The following is a 19,928-nucleotide window of genomic DNA, read 5'->3' on the forward strand; positions in this document are numbered from 1 at the left end:
ACAGTAAGTTTAAGGATTTTACCTCGATACGGCGAAGATCTGAAGTTATGCTCTGTAGCCATGAGAGGTGTCCAATGTTCGTACGTGTTGCGATCACAAACATGCCTGAGCCACCTCATTGGTGAAACCGTGAAGCTGCATTCTCGAGAAATGTGTATGTATTTGGCCATTCCACATTTTCCTATGGCGATCATCTTGCTTCATACATATTTCTGCATTTATGGATGGAGAGAAGCCCACGCCTATGATCCTAGTTCTGTTACACTTGTTCCCTTGCTCACCTGGTGCTGGGGGAGGGGGAGGGTACAGCAACACGATATCGACCTGTTCCGCAATTGATAAACGGTCCATTTTAACACAGGTAATGTAGCACGAAGCAAATAAAGTCCGCACTGGCGGAATGTTACGTGATACCACGTACTTATACGTTTTTGACTATTACAGCGCCATCTATCACAAAGCGAACAAAGTGGTCAAACTAAAACATTCATATTTCTTTATGTACTATAAGAATATGTAATAAAAATGAGTGTTGCTGTTTAAAAAAACGTAGTTGATATTCGTTTGACCTATGGCAGCGCCATCTAGCGGGCCATCCATAGCTCCATCTGGTTTCCCCCTTCAAGCTAGACAAGTTTCGTTCTTTGTAGTTTTTCGTTTGACTCTTATTTCGTGAGATAAATGACCTAGTCACGATCAATGGACCACCCTGTATACATTGGCCTACGCTTCTAAACTATGGCAAGATCGAAATGTGGTGTTACGGGCGGCTCCTTGGGCCCCGTAATACACTGAGGTGACTAAAGTAACGGAATGCCTCCTAATAACGTGTCGGACCTCTTTTTGCTCTGTGTAGTGCTGCAAACAAATCGACGTGTCATGGACTCAACCAGTCGCTGGAAGTCCTTTGCAGAAATATTTGAGTTCCACTGCTTCTATAGCCGTCCATAGGTGCGAAGGCGTTGCCAGTGCAGGTTTTTGTGCAAGAAATGGGCTCTCGATCATAACCAATAAATGTTATATGGGATTCATGTCCTCAAACTGCTCAGAATGTTCTTCAAATGAATCGCCAGCAATTGAGCCCCAGTGACATAGTACATTGTCATCCGTAAAAATTTCATCGTTGTTAGGGAACATGAAATCCATGAAAGGTTGCAAGTAGCCTAATAGAACCAGGATCCAGCCCATTCCATGTAAACAGCCCACACGATTGCTGTGACACCACTAGCTTGCATAGTGTCTTGGTGACATCTTATGTCCATGGCTTCGTGGGGTCTCGAACCTTACCATAAACTCTTACAAACTGAAATCCGGACTCATCCGGCCAGCCCACGGTTTTCCGATCGTCTATGGTCTAACTTATATGACCATGAGCCCAGGAGAGGCGCTGACGGATGTCGTGCTGTTAGCAAAGTCACAGACGTCGGTCGTCTGATGTCATAGTCCATCAACGAAAAATTTCGTCGCACTGTCCTAATATCTACGTTCTTCGTACGTTCAGCACTGATTTCTGCGGTTATGTCATGTAGTGTTGCTTGTCTGTTAGCAATCAGAACTCTACACAAACACCACTGCTCTCGATCGGTAAGTGAAGGCCATCGATCACTGCATTGTCTGTGGTAAGAGGTTGTTGTTGTTGTGGTCTTCAGGCAAGAGACCGGTTTGATGCAGCTCTCCATGCTACTCTATCCTGTGCAAGGTTCTTCATCTCCCAGTACCTACTGCAACCTACATCATTCTGAATCTGTTCAGTGTATTCATCTCTACGATTTTTACCGTCCACGCTGCCCTCCAATACTAAATTGGTTATCCCTTGATGTCTAAGAATATGTCCTACCAACCGATCCCTTCTTCTAGTCAAGTTGTGCCACAAACTCCTCTAATCCCCAATCCTATTCAGTACCTCCTCATTAATTACGTGATCTACCCACCTAATCTTCAACATTCTTCTGTAGCACCACATTTCGAAAGCTTCTATTCTCTTCTTGCCCAAACTAATTACCGTCCATGTTTCACTTCCATATAAGGCTACACTCCATACAAATACTTTCAGAAACGACTTCCTGACACTTAAATCCACACTCGATATTAACAAATTTCTCTTCTTCAGAAACGCTTTCCTTGCCATTGCCAGTCTACTACACTTTATATCCTCTCTACTTCTACCATCATCAGTTATTTTGCTCCCCTAATAGCAAAACTCCTTTACTACTTTAAGTGTCTCCTTTCCTAATCTAATTCCCTCAGCATCACCCGATTTAATTCAACTACATTCCATTATCCTCATTTTGCTTTTGTTGATTTTCATCTTATATCCTCCTTTCAAGACACTGTCCATTTCGTTCAGCTGCTCTTTCAAGTGGTAAGAGGTCTAACATTCTGCGTGGTGTCTGTTTGTCCTATATCGTGTCTCCCTACCACTTTCGCGCAACCACGCTCTGAGCGTGTTTTTTAGGGAATTGACTAGTTTGAACCTGAGACCTGTTGCTAGTAAGGAGACGCCAAACCACACATGACGTGTAGAATTCAGAAGAGCTCAGTGAGACTAGCGATGATATAACCAAATACTCAATGATTTCAGCGTCAGCTCCACTGCACTCCCTGTAAAAGAATCTTAATACTAACTAAATTTAGTGGAAGGGCTTCAAGGCTTTCCTATTTTTAGTTAGCTGGTAAAATAACGTCGAAACAGCAGTTAAGTTTACCACTGGAAATTTTATTCTACTCAGAAAACATTTTTTATAAATTGCACTATTGACAGAAGGAAGTGTTTTAATACAGGATGGTAAAAACCAACTGCGTTCAACAAAAATGTGAACGATTATTCCCTGAATGGGTTTCCAAGTTCTACAATGGATCGAAGGATGACCTATGCCATATCACATCTATAGTCTAGGTTTAAATTAAGTTTCACAAGAGAGAAAACTATCAAAATGGTCTACAGTGACCCTCAATTATCTTTAATTACTTATCTAACTTGTCGTAAATTACAGTGGCTGATGTGGCTTCTCAATAACTATATAACAGAAAAATCATCGTGTTTCAGATTTTTACTTCAAGTGGCAAATATGAACACTATGAGCTTTAATTGACGATCGACACTAGTATTACGCAAAAAGGGGTGTAACAGATGAGACTTATGCAGTTCTGAGTGAAGCTTTATGCGCTGTTATGCTGCATCGCGTGCGTTCATTACCTTGTCGGTGTTCGTCAGGGGGCGGCGGGCAGCACAGCTCCGCTCACCTCGCTGTCTCGGAAGCAACTCTCGTCCTAACTTCTCCTTACTACAATTTACCGAAGTTGGTTTAAAAAAAACTATCTGGCTGTGTTTTCATCTGACCAATCAGGGTCTCAATGTTAACCTTAAGCTCCGCCTACAAAAATTCTGTCTATCCAATGAGAAACGTTATACTTTTCGTGGTGCGGTAATGTTTTAAAGTTTGCAACGTAAGAGAGACCCGAAAAAGTCTCACGCTAAAACTTGCAGCTGGTGTGGTCCTTTTAGCGTTATCGTGAGATCTATACTGTTCTTCTGGAGGGCTCTATCTTTTAACATGGGCTTGGGGGTGGTCCTAGCGGTTAGCTGGAGACGTGGGTGTCCGTCCCTTATCGTAGGGCCTTCAGCTTAACACGGTTCTGCTCTCGGCTTCTGTTCTCGTTTCTCCCCTCGGAACTGCGTCTGTCTCACGGTGGGAAGGTATGACATGCATTTAGGCATTCTTGTGTTAGTCTGTGGTATTCCATTTGCTCACTCGTTACTCGTATTACTTTGGTTAATTTAATGTCACGATTTATTCGGAGCTTTGTGACATACTACTGGATTTCCTTATCATGTCAGGGTTTTCATGGAAGGTGTTGGATTTGCCTGACACCTTAGAGAGGTAATGCCTGAAATTTTGTATTCTTAGCACACTTTTCTCACTGTGGATCTCGGAATACTGAATTACCTAACGATTTTCGAAAAGAGAAGTCTCATGGGTCTATCACAAACTATTAATGCACGTTCAAAGTCTGTGGATGACGTCGGTCGCCTCTTCACTTGGACCACATGAATACAAATGACAGCTGCACAATGGACTGCCTTTTTATACCTTGCGTACGCGATACTTGCATACGTGCCTTTTGTCATCTCAGTGTAAAGTTAATGGAATCGCATATAAGCACATGGGCCTGATAATGAAGAACTTACAATGAAATGAACACCCTTAGCTGCTTACAGGCGTTGACATACGTCAACGGGGACAGATGAAAATGTGTGCCCCGACCGGGACTCGAACCTGGAATCTCCTGCTTGGCAGACGCTCTATCCATTTTTTTTTTTTTTTTTTTGTTACAGTTCGTTGCAATTGTTCGTGGCGTACGTCCCCTGACGCCCGTTGAAGTTCGTTATTGATCCATTCACTCAGTTTTTTTATTACAGAGGGCAGCTAACCTTCTGACCGAACACGCTGAGCTACTATGCCGGCTAGATTCCAAAAATATTATACTACAAATAATCCATCTGAACCACCGAGGACACAGAGGAGAGCCCGACTGCTAGGATTTATCTCTGGAACGCCTCCCGCGAAACCCACATTCTCAACGTATTGTCCCGCACTACATTCGTAGTGCCCCCGCCCATTATACTCATTACTCGCGGCGCGTTGCCGATTCCCGTAAGAGTTCGGGCACTGTTTGTGCATTCGCACAGAAGAGGAAGATGGTCAAGTGGCCGGTGAGCGTAACTCTGTATATATACTAAAATACCCGAAACTGAGGTGTATTAAGACTGTGGAGTCATGCTATATAATACACAGGTAGCAACCGAAACGATCAATGTGTGCAGGTCGGCAGACGACAGGCAGTTACGCAACAATGGGGTGGACTGGTGCAACACACCGGACCAGAATGTGTTTCTGGGGAGGGCTCACGTTATTTTGCGCGATCTTAGCTTGGTATTACCGAGACTTCTCGTAGGAATGAATAATCCCTTCGTCCAGTGTATTTAACTTGCATCACTGTGTTAGTATGCAGGTCTGTGATTTGATGGATGTTGCAGAGTTCTAGCAAAGGCGCTACCCGCGTGAAAGACGAACAACCTTGTCGACAGGTGTGGTTCAAAAACCGGCGGGCCAAATGCCGGCAGCAGCAGAAGCAGCAGCACCAGCAGCAGCAACAGAACGGCGGTGACAAGGGCGGCGGAGGAGGCGGTACGGGCGGCGGCCGCTCGGGCGGGGGCGGCGCGGCCAAGGCCGGCAAGGCGGCGTGCGGGGGCGGCGCCAGCAACAAGTCGCCGTCGCCCGGGTCGGCGGCGGGGCCGGGCGCGGTGCAGCAGGCCCCGCAGCCGCCGGGGGCGGTGGTGGTGTCGCCGCAGACGACGAGCGACGGCTCGGCCACCAGCTCGCCCAGCGTGGCGGCGGCGCGCGACTCGCCCGGCGCCGGCGCCTACATCAAGCCGCTGCAGCTGTCGGCGTCGCCCCCGGGGGGCGGCTACAACCCGGCCGCCATCTGGAGTCCCGCCGCTATCGACTCCTGCCTGGACCAGCCGCACCACCACCGCCCGGCCGTCCCGGCGCCACCCCCGCCGCCTCCGCAGCAACCTTACGCCGCCCCTGGCGCCACCACCGCGGGCACCGGCGCGGGTTCTGCCGCCGCCCAGGCCGCTAACTGCTACCCGCACCAAAACTATGGCGCATACTACACCAACATGGACTACCTCAGCCCGGTAGCGATGTCTCACTCGCAGCTAAACGTGCCGGTATACAGCCTTCTACGTCGACTTACATTCCCTTTCATTTATCTTCCTTTTCTATTAACTAAACGAAATGATTTTTGTTTTGTTTCACAAAACTTTATTATCTTCGCATGTCCTAGGTTTCACATTGTACCCCCATTTTCCTGTACACATCTAATTCGAAAGATGGCAATCAGTCAAAGATAAACACTTGGCAATTTCTTATTCCATAAAAGTTATATAAAAAAATACAAAATCTTTTTGTGCTTTTGTCTGCAGTAATACAGTAGTGGTTATTGTGGACTTCAGTTGGAATGATTGGCCTGGGCCGGCCGGAGGGGCCGTGAGGTTCTAGGCGCTACAGTCTGGAACCGAGCGACCGCTGTGGTCGCAGGTTCGAATCCTGCCTCGGGCATGGATGTGTGTGATGTCCTTAGGTTAGTTAGGTCTAAGTAGTTCTAAGTTCTAGGGGACTAATGCCAACAGCAGTTAAGTCCCATAGTGCTCAGAGCCATTTGAACCATTTTTTGATTGGTTTAATGCAGCTTTCTGTGCTAGCTTATCCTGTGCAATCCTCTTCATCCCCCAATAAATATCGCAACCCATGTGCTTTCGAATCTGCTTACTGTATTCATCTCTTCACTTCCACCTCGCCCCCCCCCCCCCCCTTACACACGTGCAGTTCCTTCGAATACTGAACTATCTTCTTCTAGTCAAGTTATGCCACAAATTTCTTTCCTCGCCAATTCTTTGTTGTTTACATAATCTACTCATCTAAACTTCGGCATTCTTCTACAGCATCACATTTCAAAATATTCTGTTTTTTTCTTATCTTAAATGTTTACCGTCACGTTTAAACAGAGGGCTGGACTCCAGACATATACCTTCAGTAAAGGCTTCCTAACAGTTAAATCTATATTTGATGTTGCCAGATTTCTTGTCTTGCCATTGTCAATCTACATTTTATTTCCTCTACACTTGGGCCGCCATCAGTTACTTCGCTGCGCAACTAACAAAACTGATGTACTACTTTTCGTTTCTCGCTTCCTATTCTAATTCCCTAAGCATCGCCTGATTTAATTCGACTACATTTCATTATCTTTGTTTTCCTTTTCTTGGTATTCATCTTATACCATTCTTTCAAGACACTGTCCAATCCGTTCAATAGTTCTTCCAAGTCCTTTGCTGTCTCTGACAGAACTGCAATGTTCTCCGCAAACCTAAAATTTTTTATTTCTTCAACCTGAACTTTAATTCCTTTCTCCATTTTTTTTTTTATTTCCTTAACACTTGAAAAGTGTACAGATTGAATAAAGTCAGGGATATGCTACAACCCTGTCTGACGCTATTCTCAACCATTGCTGCCTTTTTATGTCCATGGTTTCTTGTGACTGCCATCCGGTTTCTGTACAAGTTGAATATAATCTTTTGCTCAATGTGCTTTACCCCTGCTATCTTCAGAATTTCAAAGAGTTTATTCGAGTCCATATTATCAAAAGGTATCTCCTAATCTATAAATGCTACAAACTGTGAAGTTCTGTATCATTGCGATCCAGACAATTAAAAAAATTATAAAATTTTAAATAAAAGTTTTAGGAATACATCACATCATTTACCTCTGTTACCTGATGACGTCAGGTCTTACATCTTAATCTGTCGCTTCTCAACTTAAAATATAAAGTTAGCTTTCTTGACTATTTTGACACAGTTACATTTGTGTTGTACAACCTTATGACATTCATTAAAATAATATTGCTCTAACTGTAACTAAACATACACTGGACTAGAGCTGTGTGCACAGGAATGAGTATTTATGTGAGTACCCATGAAGGCACCAAAGTTCTACTCCTATGTGGAAGTTGCACTCTTATGTAGAAGTTGAGTGAATAATTGAATTTAGTTTGTTTGCTCATTAGTCGTTGCGGGAGTACAGATATCAGTTTTTTAATTTCTTATTGAATCAATTTTGCACGCTTGCCTTTTAAATGTAGAGCTTCTACATATATTATATATTTGCGGTTCTGGCTTAAGCAATGTTCAACAAACGATGAATCTGGCTTCTTTAACTTCCGGCTTCTATGTTCTCCGAGCCCAGTACAGGGTGACCGCACAGTCTTGTATAGCAGGTTTGACACTCGTGACGGATGATCTTATAAACCCCACTTTTCATTATGGCAGGTTGTTCATTCTTTCTTTATTTTACAGTGTGTGCTCTGATTTTATTGCTTTTATTCTCTTTGGATTTCCTCTCCAGTGCCAACTTCTCCATTTCAGAGTAGCATTTATACCCAATATCCCGAATTATTTGTTCTGCAGAGCAGTTCAAAATGAATATAGCCATTACGAGAGAATGTAACAATTTAATAATACCGATACTCACTCCGTCTTCCGGCCACGAGTGGCCTACCGGGACCATCCGACCGCCGTGTCATACTCAGACGAGGATGCGGATAGGAGGGGCGTGGGGTCCGACATCTATAATAATTACGGAGAATGTAAAGCTGTGGAGCACAATTTTTTAAATAAACTTCATAATTGCAAGTATTGAGATAAGTGATCGTGGAACATAAAACTGACCTAATAGTGGGAAGTCATATGGACCGGACGAGACAGCTGTGGGGCACTACAGAGATTATGCAAAACAACTTACTTCTCTTGTAACAGTAGTTTATTGCAGGCCGCTAGAGAACAGAAAGGAGTGCAGCACTGGAAAAAAGCACAGGTCACAGCCGGTTTCAAGAAGAGTCACAGGAAAGAATAACATAATTATTGGCCTATATCGCTGACGTCAATCTATAGAACATATTTTATGCTCACATATTATGAAGTGTTTGGAGAATGATCATCTCCTCTATAAAAATCAACATGGATTCCGCTGGTATAGATCCTAAGAAACTCTGCTCGCTCTGTTCCTCCATGAGATCCATAGCGCCCGTAGACATCGGCGCTCAGGTTGATGACGTGTTCCTTAACTTCAGGAAGGCACCTCATACTACTTCTCACTGTCCTTTAGTGAAAAAAATACGAGCTTACTCAGTATCAGATCAGATTTTCCACTTGCTTCAACACTTCCTTCCAGACAGAACTCGACGATTGGCTCTCAACGGAACAATATCGACGCATGTAAAGGTACCTTCAGGAGTACAGCAAGAAAGTGCGACACGACAGTTCTATTTAAAACATATACAAATGACCTATTGCACTCACTGTTGCAGAGACTGAACGTTAGTTCAAATGGTTCAAATGGCTCCGAGCACTATGCGACTTAACTTCTGAGGTCATCAGTCGCCTAGAACTCAGAACTAATTAAACCTAACTAACCTAAGGACATCAAACACATCCATGCCCGAGACAGGATTCGAACCTGCGACCGTAGCGGTCGCTCGGCTCCAGACTGTAGCGCCTAGAACCGTACGGCCACTCCGGCCGGCGAACGTTAGAAAATGTTGCGTATTGTGAGTAAATAGGCTAATAAATCCATTACTGTACGATTACGCTTTTGTTGGCAAATCACTGCAAACAATAACTACTGTAAAATATCTTGGAGTAACCACACAGAAACACCTGAAATGGAATGACCACATAAAAGAAATTACAGGAAAAGCATGTGCCAGGCTCAGGGTCACTGAGAGAATCTTAAGGAAATGTAATTCATCCACTTACAAAATACTCGTTCGACCGATTCTTGAATATTATTCATCAACCTGGGACACTTACTAAAAACACCCTCAGCCTTACACCGTAACGTGACCTGCGGATATAGATACAGCTGTAAAAAGTTGAAAAAAATTGCATACTTCATAGACATTCCACCTGACTCCCATTTAGTCACACAGACATTAAAGCGCTAAGCCGTTGAGTCACAGACGTGAGAGCATTAGCAATGCGCATTTTGAATTCTGCAACTGTTTTTGGCAAAAGGAGCACATACACAAGGTACGAAATCCATGGATGCCAGGTCGGTAAATCTAGGTGTCCTAGACCAGAAAACAACGTCGTCGTGTCCAAAACGATCGATCCAACGACCTGGAAGACGTTGGTTGAAAATTTTGTGAACCCCCATAACCCAGCGCGGGGGTGCTCCTTGCCGACAGACGTAATCCGTGGAATCCATATGCGTCAGCAGCATCAGCCATTGCTCAAGCATGTCCAGGTATGTGTTTGTTGAAACACTTAGCTCAATGAAGAGAAATGGTCAGCGTAATTTTTGTGCTGACAACACCAGACCACATTAACTTTAGGTAAGTCAAGCCAATGTGAAATTACGCACGAAGGCTTTCCTGCATAACATATTCAAGTCTTCTACCGATCAACCTTGCCACTTACGTGGAAGGTTGCCTCATCGCTCAAAATTAGACGTGCAGTAAATGTTTATTCCTCTGTAGCTTCTAGCATTGTCGAAACATAATTTTTACATTTTACGCAGTGTTTCGGTCTCGATTCACCACACTAGCGCAAGGATCAAAATCTTGAACTTTCTTTTACATTCTCTGTATTTCTTATCGATGTATCACTATGCATTAGAAAGTTATAACCGTTCACAATCGATATGTTCATTTGGAACTACCCTGTGTATACTGCCACTACAGTTTCTACCCTCTACATTTCCCTTAGTGTACCATGAAATTTATTCCCTTGTGTCTTAACAGATGGCCTATCAGCCTGTATCTTCTTCTAGTTAGTGTTTCCTTCATTATTAACAGACGTTCACCCACAGCTGTTCGTGACTATACAAATGGTTCAAATGGCTCTGAGCACTATGCGATTTAACATCTATGGTCATCATTCCCCTAGAACTTAGAACTACTTAAACCTAACTAACCTAAGGAAAGCACACAACACCCAGTCATCACGAGGCAGAGAAACTCCCTGACCCCGCCGGGAATCGAACCCGGGAACCCGGGCGTGGGAAGCGAGAACGCTACCGCACGAGACTATACCTTATAGGCTCTATACGAAGGCTGTTTTTTCTTTCTTTCTCCATTTTTCCTCAAGGTCCAATTGGGTGCGAAATTTAAACCGCAGTGAAATTCTGATGAAGCTTTGCGCAGATGTGTTACGCAGTCTCTCATGTCGCACTTGTCATTTCCGAGCATACAGTGATCACGTAAAGATGCCTAGAACAATAGTCTCCAGCGAAGTGTGAAGTGCATGTTGTTATTCTATTCTTCATGCAGTTCCGCCCGATACCCTGAAGCCCATATAACATAACTGTAGTACATAATAACTGTGCAGTAACTTTGAAGCACGACGTACAGACGTTCATGATGCAAGCATTCAGGAGTTGGGTTGGATTGCTTGGGGGAGGAGACCAGACAGTGAGGTAATCGGTCTCATCGGATTAGGGAAGGACGGGGAAGGAAATCGGCCGTGCCCTTTCAAAGGAACCATCCCGGTATTTGCCTGGAGCGATTTAGGGAAATCACGGAAAACCTAAATCAGGATGGCCGGACGCGGGACCCAACCGTCGCCCTCCCTAATGCGAGTCCAGTGTGCTAACCAATGCGCCACTTCGCTCGGTCAGGCATTCACGGAAGGAAGCAAGTGTCAACCAACGATCTTGTTAAATGAGCGGATCGATCAGGCGATTTGAGAGAATCGTCTACGAAGGGCAATTCAGAACAAGCGAAGAGGAATGTTGTCATCAGCCATTCTTCTTCTTCATGACAATGCACGGCATCACAGTGCAGCCGCAACAAAGACGAGCCTCCAGTGTTTTCTGTGGGAAGTGTTTTGTCACTCATCATTACGCCTGGACCTAGCTCCCTCTGGTTTTCATCTATTTGAGCCGGCCGCGGTGGCCGTGCGTTTCTAGGCGCTGCAGTCCGGAACCGCGGGACTGCTACGGTCGCAGGTTCGAATCCCGCCTCGGGCATGGATGCGTGTGATGGCCTTAGGTTAGTTAGGTTTAAGTAGTTCTAAGTTCTAGGGGACTGATGACCTAAGATGTTAAGTCCCATAGTGCTCAGAGCCATTTGAACCAGTTGAACTAACTTTCAGTCTCTGCAACAGTGAGTGCAATAAGTCATTTGTATATGTTTTAAATAGAACTGTCATGTCGCACTCTCTGGGTATGACAGCATTTTGGCACAGACAACGAGCTGCAGACCGTCGCAGTGAATTGACGGAAAGCAAAGAAAGCACAGACGACTGCCTCCTATGTCGACGGTATTGGAAAGCTGACACAACGCTACGACAAATTTCTAAATCGAAGCGGCGACTATGCAGAGAATTAGCTGGCACATTAGCTGAATGTTGCAAATTAAACAGTTTTGATTTTCACTATGGTTTCCATTTCGCAACCGACTGAACCTCAAAAAAAAAAAAAAAAAAAAAAAAATCGCCATCGTACATTGGAAATCTCTTTCGCATTGCTCTTTTAACCACAGGCCAACGGTTCAATGGAGGTAAAAGTAAAGCTATATAGTTAGTATAGTGTGCTCTCTCTCTCTCCCATTGTGAATGAGACGGTGAGGCTTATGCACTCTTTTCAATCTGTCAACTGCTCAAATGGTCATATCAAACTTATATAGTGTGCACATCATCACTTTACGGAAGCAGCTGTCAGAACGAGAAGTTGCTCGCCGAATTGAAGCTCACTTCCCCGACTTAATTTGAAAATTCAGCCACTATCGTGAGACGAATAACATTTAAAACTTGCCTCTTAGTGACTGCCTGCAGTAACATCGCCACCTGATGACCAATACCTCCAAAGTATGGTTCATAGATACCCTGAATATAACGCAACAAATCTTCATGCTGCCGTTCTCGAGGAAATGGGTCGTCTGTGGTGACCCAGGCAGATCTTTTTTTCAGGCATAAGTCTTCTGAGTAGTTTGATACAGTCTGTGATGAATTCCTCTCCTGTGCCAACCTTTTCATTTCAGAGCAGCAATTGCAATACATGTCCTCAATTATATGCTGTATGATTTCCAATCTCTGTCTTCCTCTACAGTTTTTACCCTCTATAGCTCCCGCTAGTACAATGGAAGTTATTTTCTGATATCTTAACAGATGTCCTGTCTTCCTGTCCCTCCTTCTTGTCTGACTCCTTTCCTCGCCGATTCTGTGGAGAAACTCTTCACTCCTTGCCTCATCAGTCCACCTATTTTCCGATATTCTTCTGTAGCACCACATCTCAAATGCTTCAATTCTCTTCTTTTCCGGTTTTCACACAGTCCATGTTTCACTACCATACAATGCTGTGCCCCAAATATACATTGTCAGAAATTCCTTCCTCAAATTAAGGCCTATGTTTGATACTAGCAGACCTTTCTTGGTCAGAAATGCTCTTTTTGCCAGTGCTAGTCTGCTTTTGATGTCCTGCTTGCTCCGCCTGTCATTGGTTAGTTTGCTGCCTAGGTAGCAGAATTCCTTAACTACATCTAGTTGGTGACCATCAATCCTGATGTTAAGGTTTTCGCTATTCTCATTTGTGCTATTTCTCATTAGCCTACTTTCGTCTTTCTTCGACTTACCCTCAGTCCATATTCTACACCAATTTCAATGTTCATTTAGTTCAACACGTCCTGTAATTCTTCTTCACTTTCACTGAGAATAGCAATGCCATCAGCGAATCTTAACATTGATATCCTTTACCCTTGAATTTTAATCCCACTCTTGAATCTCACTTTTATTTCCATCATTGCTTTTTCGATGTATACACTGGAAAATAGGTGTGAAACACTACATCCCTGTCTTCCACCCTTTTTTTACCCGAGCACTTCGTTCTTGATCTTCCAGTCTTTTTCTCTTGGTTCTTGTACATATTGTATATAACCAGTCTTTCCTAGTAGCTTATCCCTATTTCTCTCACACTTTGGAAATCTTTCGAATGCTTTTTCGAGGTCGACACGTCTTATGAATGTGTCTTGATTGTTCTTCAGTCTTGCTTCCGTTATCAACCGCAACGTCGGAGCTGCCTCTCTGGTGCCTTTACCATTGCTAAACCCAAACTGATCGTCATCTAGACAACTGGTCATTAAAATTGCTGCACCAGGAATAAATGCAGATAATAAACGGGTATTCATTGGACAAATATATTATACTAGAACTGACATGTGATTACATTTTCATGCAATTTGGGTGCATAGATCCTCAGAAATCAGTACCCAGAACCACCACCTCTGGCCGTAATAACGGCCTTGATACGCCTGGGCATTGAGTCAAACACAGCTTGGATGGCGTGTACAGGTACAGCTGCCCATGCAGCTTCAACACGATACCACAGTTCATCAAGAGTAGTGACTGGCATATTGTGATGAGCTAGTTGCTCGGCCACAATTGACCAGAAGTTTTCAATTGGTGAGAGATCTGGAGAATGTGCTGGCCAGGGCAGCAGTCCAACATCTTCTGTATCCAGAAAGACCCGTACAGGACCTGCAACAGGCGGTCGTGCATTATCCTGCTGAAATATAGGGTTTCGCAGGGATCGAATAAAGGGTAGTGCCACAGGTCGTAACACATCTGAAATGTAACGTACACTGTTCAAAGTGCCGTCAATGCGAACAAGAGGTGACCGAGACGTGTAAGCAATGGCATCCCATACCATCACGCCGGGTGATATGCCAGTATGGCGATGACGAATACACGCTTCCAATGTGCGTTCACCACGAGGTCAACAAACACGGATGCGACCATCATGATGCTGTAAACAAAACCTGGATTCATCCGAAAAAATGACGTTTTGCCACTCGTGCATCCAGGTTCGTCGTTGAGTGCACAGTCGCAGGCGCGATACGATAAACCGCAATCGCGATAGACTACAATCCGACCTTTTTCAAAGTCGGGAACGTGGTGGTACGCATTTCTCCTCCTTACACGAGGCATCACAACAACGTTTCACCAGGCAACGCCGACAACTGCTGTTTGTGTATGAGAAATCGGTTGGTAGCTGTCTCCACCGACGCCAACCTTGTGTGAATGCTCTGAAAAGCTAATCATTTGCATATCACAGCATCTTCTTCCTGTCGGTTAAATTTCGCGTCTGTAGCACGTCATCTTCATGGCGTAGCAATTTTAATGACCAGTAGTGTAATAGATCCTCAATTTTCTTGGTCATTCTTCTGCATATTATTCTTGTCAGCAACTTGGATGCATGATTTGTTAAGCTGATTATAGAGAATTATTGCATTTGTCGGCTCTTTCTGTCTTCGAGAATGTGTGGATGAAGTTTTTCCGAAAGTCTGATGGAATATCGCCAATCTCATACATTCTAGGCACTAACGTGAATAGTTGTTTTGTTGCCACTTCTTCCAATTATTTTAGAAATTCGGATGGAATGTGATCTTTTCCTTCTGCCTTCTTTGATCTTAAGTCGTCCAAAGCTCTTTTAAATACTGATTATAATATTGGAACCCTCATCTCTTCCCTACCGATTTCTGTTTATTCTTCTATCACGCCATCAGACAAGTCCTCCTCCTCACAGAGGACTTCAACGAACTCTTTTCACCTGTACGTTCTCTCCTCCGCATTTAATAGTGGAATTCCCATTGAACGCTTTAATGTTACACCCTTCGTTTAATTTCACCAAAGGCTATTGGACTTCTCTGTATGTCATGTTAGTCCTTTCGACAACCATTTCTTTTTCGATTTCTTGACATTTTTCACACAGACATTTCGCCTTAGCTCCCTGAACTTACTATTTACTTCACTCCTAAGTTACTTGTATTTCTGTATTCCTAAATTTCCCTGTACGTTTTTGTACTTGCTTCTTTCTTCGATCAGTTGAAGTATTTATTTTACCCATTGTTTCTTCACAGTTACCTTCCTTGTACCTAAGGTTTTCTTTCCAACTTCTGTGAGTGCCATCTTTAGAACTAGAATGAGATTTTCACTCTGCAGCAGAGTGTGCGCTAATATGAAACTTCCTGGCAGATTAAAACTGTGTGCCCGACCGAGACTCGAACTCGGGACCTTTGCCTTTCGCGGGCAAGTGCTCTACCAACTGAGCTACCAAAGCACGACTCACGCCTGGTACTCACAGCCTTACTTCTGCCAGTATCCATCTCCTACCTTCCAAAGGCAAAGGTCCCGAGTTCGAGTCTCGGTCGGGCACACAGTTTTAATATGCCAGGAAGTTTCATCTTTAGAACTGTTCATTCTTCTTCAACTTAACTGCCTACTGACCTATTCATTATCGTAATATTTATTGCCTCAAAAAATTTCAAGCAATTGTCTTCATTCCTTAATACTTTCGTATCCCATTGTTGTGTGCACTGATTCTCCCTGACCAGTCTCAGACAGAGCAGAACCATTACTCTGATTCTACACGATTATTTTGGCAGGTCTATGTCTATCGCCCCCCCCCCCCCCGCAAAAAAAAATAAAAAAATCACCATGATGTACACAGGATTTGGGCAAGGACATACTGGGATGGAAACTGAGTCGATTGAGTCATTAGTGCAGGATTCATCTGCAGGGTTTTGGGTGAGTCATGTTCTGGGTCAGTAACATATACAGATGTTGGAAGCCTCTTATTTGAATGCTTCTTTTATCAAAATGGTGTAGAATGAGTTAGTTATAGGATATGAATACAAGATTAGTGAAAATATTAATGAGCACTGAATGGAATGCCCTGCAGTATATGCTAATGTGAACCTAAATGGGCATGCAGTGTATTGTCAGAGGAACCATCCTCACACAATGGATAACTTAGGAGGCCACTGTTAAATGAGGCAGGTCTGAGCAAGAATGCTAGCAGCTCATGGACAGCATGCCAAAAGGATCCAAGCATGTTACAGTGCATGCAGTGGAGCAATACAATTTCAAAGAAACTAAACCGGCATGAGTTTCCAGGTGTACAGATTGGGAGAAACATTTTTAAGACAATTTAGTTAATCGTACAGACATATTGGAAGAAAGCGTACAATGCATCTTGACTGGTGAATCAATTAGGAGAAAGTTTTTTGTATAAGTTGGAGGCTAAACTCATTGAATGCTGGTCAAAAGCAAATTAAAAATAATTTTTCACAGTTTTTGATCTGTTTAAAAATAAAATAATTCTTCTGATTTTATGAGCCCATTTGTTATTAAAAATGTCCCCACTTTGTGTCAAACACAAAACAGCAGACACAGTGGAAACTGCAAGCCCTGTATAAAAAAGATGAACAGTCAATTTTATTCTGCTGGAAAGATTATGGCCAACCTTTTCTGAGATGCAAAAAGAGATCACTCTTATTAATTACTGTCAAACAGAAAATCAATAATTGGTGAATACTAAGCAAGCATTCTAAAGCCACTGCATGAAACCATATGTGAAAAGATTCTTGTATTGCAGAAGAAAGGTTACATTTCTTCAAAGGAGTGAAAACATTGGCAACATAAAAGAGCTTTATGGCATTATTGACTGGGAGATCCCATAGGCTTGTCAGCAGGCTAATCAGAAAAGTTTTCTTTCACTATGTGCAATTATCCCCCCCTCCCTCCCCCCAATTCTTTGCATGAGAATTCTATCTTACACATGTCTGTTTATCTGTTTAGTGAAGAGTATTGTAAGGGGAGTACGTGTAGTGTGGTGTCATGTTGATAGTGTGTGATGGCAAGAGGAGGAAGAGGGCAAAACCCAGTGACAGTTCCTAGATTTCACCTCCCAAACAGCCAAAAGGGACCACCAAGTTTAATACCCCCAATGAACGGACAGTGTCACATGACGTCACTTCCTGAGATACTACCGAGAGGTTTGGAATTTAATCCAGGACACTGATGATAAGTCTGATGATGAGGGGGAACTACAACCTACCACCTCCCTCCCCCTCCACTTCATAGTCAAACACGGGTGGTGAAAATTTTTTCCACAATCAGGATTCCAACTGGCTACCTCTGAGCCAGGTGCCATCACACGGGCATGAATTAACCACCCGGGCTACAAAAGTGAGTCAGCAATGGGGAAACTGGTGGAGGAGTCAGGAGATTTGATATTACCTAACCTATTCTTAGCAGCGCTAAAGGAAGTTTCCACCTATAGGTGTATGTCTCCTTACAGTAACCATATACCATGGAGGGTCCCTCCCATTAAGAACTGTTCTACTAGATACTTATCTATTCAGTGCTTGGTCAACTATTTTTCTAAACATAAGCCACTGTTTCTCTAAATATTCTTGTCCAGAGGTAAACGTTCCAAGTTTCTCTTTTAAATATGGCACAACTGCCTCTTTATCGAGCAACTGAACATGTAAATCTTCCTACTTGTTTTAATTGAACTTCAGTAGTCTCTGTTGCTACAATGGTTTGATAGTCATTGATACCAGTTTCAATATCGGCATCACCAAAGAGTGAGATTACACATTAACAGGAATTAGTACATTCTGCTAGATACTTATTTAAAGTTTACTAACAATGAATTATGACTAGTGCTAATCTACTCATATTACTCATTAGGAGAGTTTCTTCTTAATTACTTGATATATTTATATATATAAGGAGTAAAACATGAGCTTCCAGAAAAGCCACTACTTCTCATCTTCCACAAAACATATATTGTTTGTACTTAATACTGAAGAATTACTGTAACTTTACACATACCACTTTCAACTATCTGTATACTAGCAAAATCAAGATCTGCTTAATATACATATTACTTGTGTGTCATTTACATCCCCGAGCCCAAAGATTATAATTAGTTGCAGAAGAGAATGGCTAATGAGGCATTCTTTTAGTTTGCTTTTGATTATTTAGGGACTTTTAGTTTCCTGGCTGATGACTGCTGGTAAATTATTATAGATTTTTGCACCAGAATATAAAACTCGATTCTGAGCCCTAGATAATCGATATGAAAATTTCTTTTTCTCCTAGTATTGTGGTTGTGAATGTCACATTCATCCTAAATTCACCCTTGTTATTAATTGTAAATACTATAATGGAGCATTTATATTGTCATTTAAGTGTAAGAACCCCTTGATACCTGTTGAGGCTTCTGCAAGATATTTGTTATCAACATTACACAACATTCTCATTGCACACTTCTGTATTTCCATGGAATAGATAATTTTTTGGCCTTAGCTGCACTCTCCCAGAAGATTATGCCTTTCAGTGAAACTATGTTTCTAATCTCATCTGCAGTTCAACAAAATGACAGAGATTTGTAAGTGCAAAGGGGACAAAACAGAGCTTTCAGATTAACTTATTCAAGTGCTATTGTCACATCCACCTGGATGCCTGGGAACTTCATGCAAGGTGCCTCATCCACTGAGCGCTCATTTATGTATATTTCTGCTGCCTATAAGTTATTTTTATTTGCTTGAAATGGCATATAATGATTACTTTGTAAGATGGGTGGCTATACTATTTGTGGAGAACCAACTGTAAGCCTTTTCCGTTTTTCTACTGGCATTGTCAGGTATGGATGTGTTTGGGTCTCTTGTAAGTTTACTAGTGTAACAGCAAACATGATTGTTTTTTAATAGTTCTACAATGTCCCAGGTGAATCATTTATAATCATTTATATGAGCCAAGAACAAGAGCAGTTCAAGCACCAAAGCTTGTAGGCCAACACATTTAATGTGCAATAATGTAGAACTTATTCTTATTCCTGTTACACTGTTTGTTAATTTGAATCTACATTTTCTATGTCTTTAAAGCCATACCATTTTAGTTTTTCTACTAGAATTTTGTGATCTACATAGCTGAAGCCCTTGGCAAGCTCACAGAAAATGTTTTCTCAGTATAGAGGGTAACTGAAATTTTCTTAAAAAGGTATTCTCAAAGAGATGGTAAGCTACCTTCTCAAAAACTTTTGAGAACACACAAATTATGGAGATGTAAATAAAACAGAAAGAAACTTCCACATGGAAAAAATATATGAATTATGGAGATGGGTGTACAATTGGAGATGACTTACTTATCTCCACTTTTATAAATGGATGTTACTGATGTATAATTAAGTCTTTTTAAGAAACACACATTTGAGTCAGTGAGTGTTTACAAAAGGAACTGAAGTTGGACATACCAAGTCAGCACAAGATGTAGTGCTTGATTTGAAATGTCATTATAGCCAGAAGAGCTTCTGCTTTTCAGCGACATAATGATTTTTGTGACTTCTCTAACAGATGATATGGTAAAACTGATGTCTCCTAGTGGAGCCTGCAAAGGCTGTGTAAATGCATGTTGTAACACTTTCTTGGTTGAACAACATTTCAGTGCTGTGAGAGAGAATCTAGAACAGTGAAATTATCCCAAAATTTGGTGTTATATTCATAAAAACGCTCTCAGTAATACT

The 19,928-nt window shown here is 42.5% G+C and overlaps 1 protein-coding gene across 3 annotated transcripts in view; it reads left to right on the top strand.

Moving 5' to 3' along the window:
* The window catches only part of LOC126266998 (homeobox protein OTX2-B-like), a 278,020-nt gene that overhangs the window by 247,059 nt on the left and 11,033 nt on the right, over positions 1-19,928 (top strand). For all 3 annotated transcript variants that reach the window (XM_049971757.1, XM_049971755.1, XM_049971756.1), the window contains exon 5: positions 5,090-5,737. In XM_049971757.1, coding sequence (XP_049827714.1) covers positions 5,090-5,737 — 648 coding nt within the window. The remainder of the gene's footprint in view (positions 1-5,089; positions 5,738-19,928) is intronic.

This window comes from Schistocerca gregaria, chromosome 4, assembly GCF_023897955.1.
Source record: "Schistocerca gregaria isolate iqSchGreg1 chromosome 4, iqSchGreg1.2, whole genome shotgun sequence".
NCBI lineage: Eukaryota > Metazoa > Arthropoda > Insecta > Orthoptera > Acrididae > Schistocerca > Schistocerca gregaria.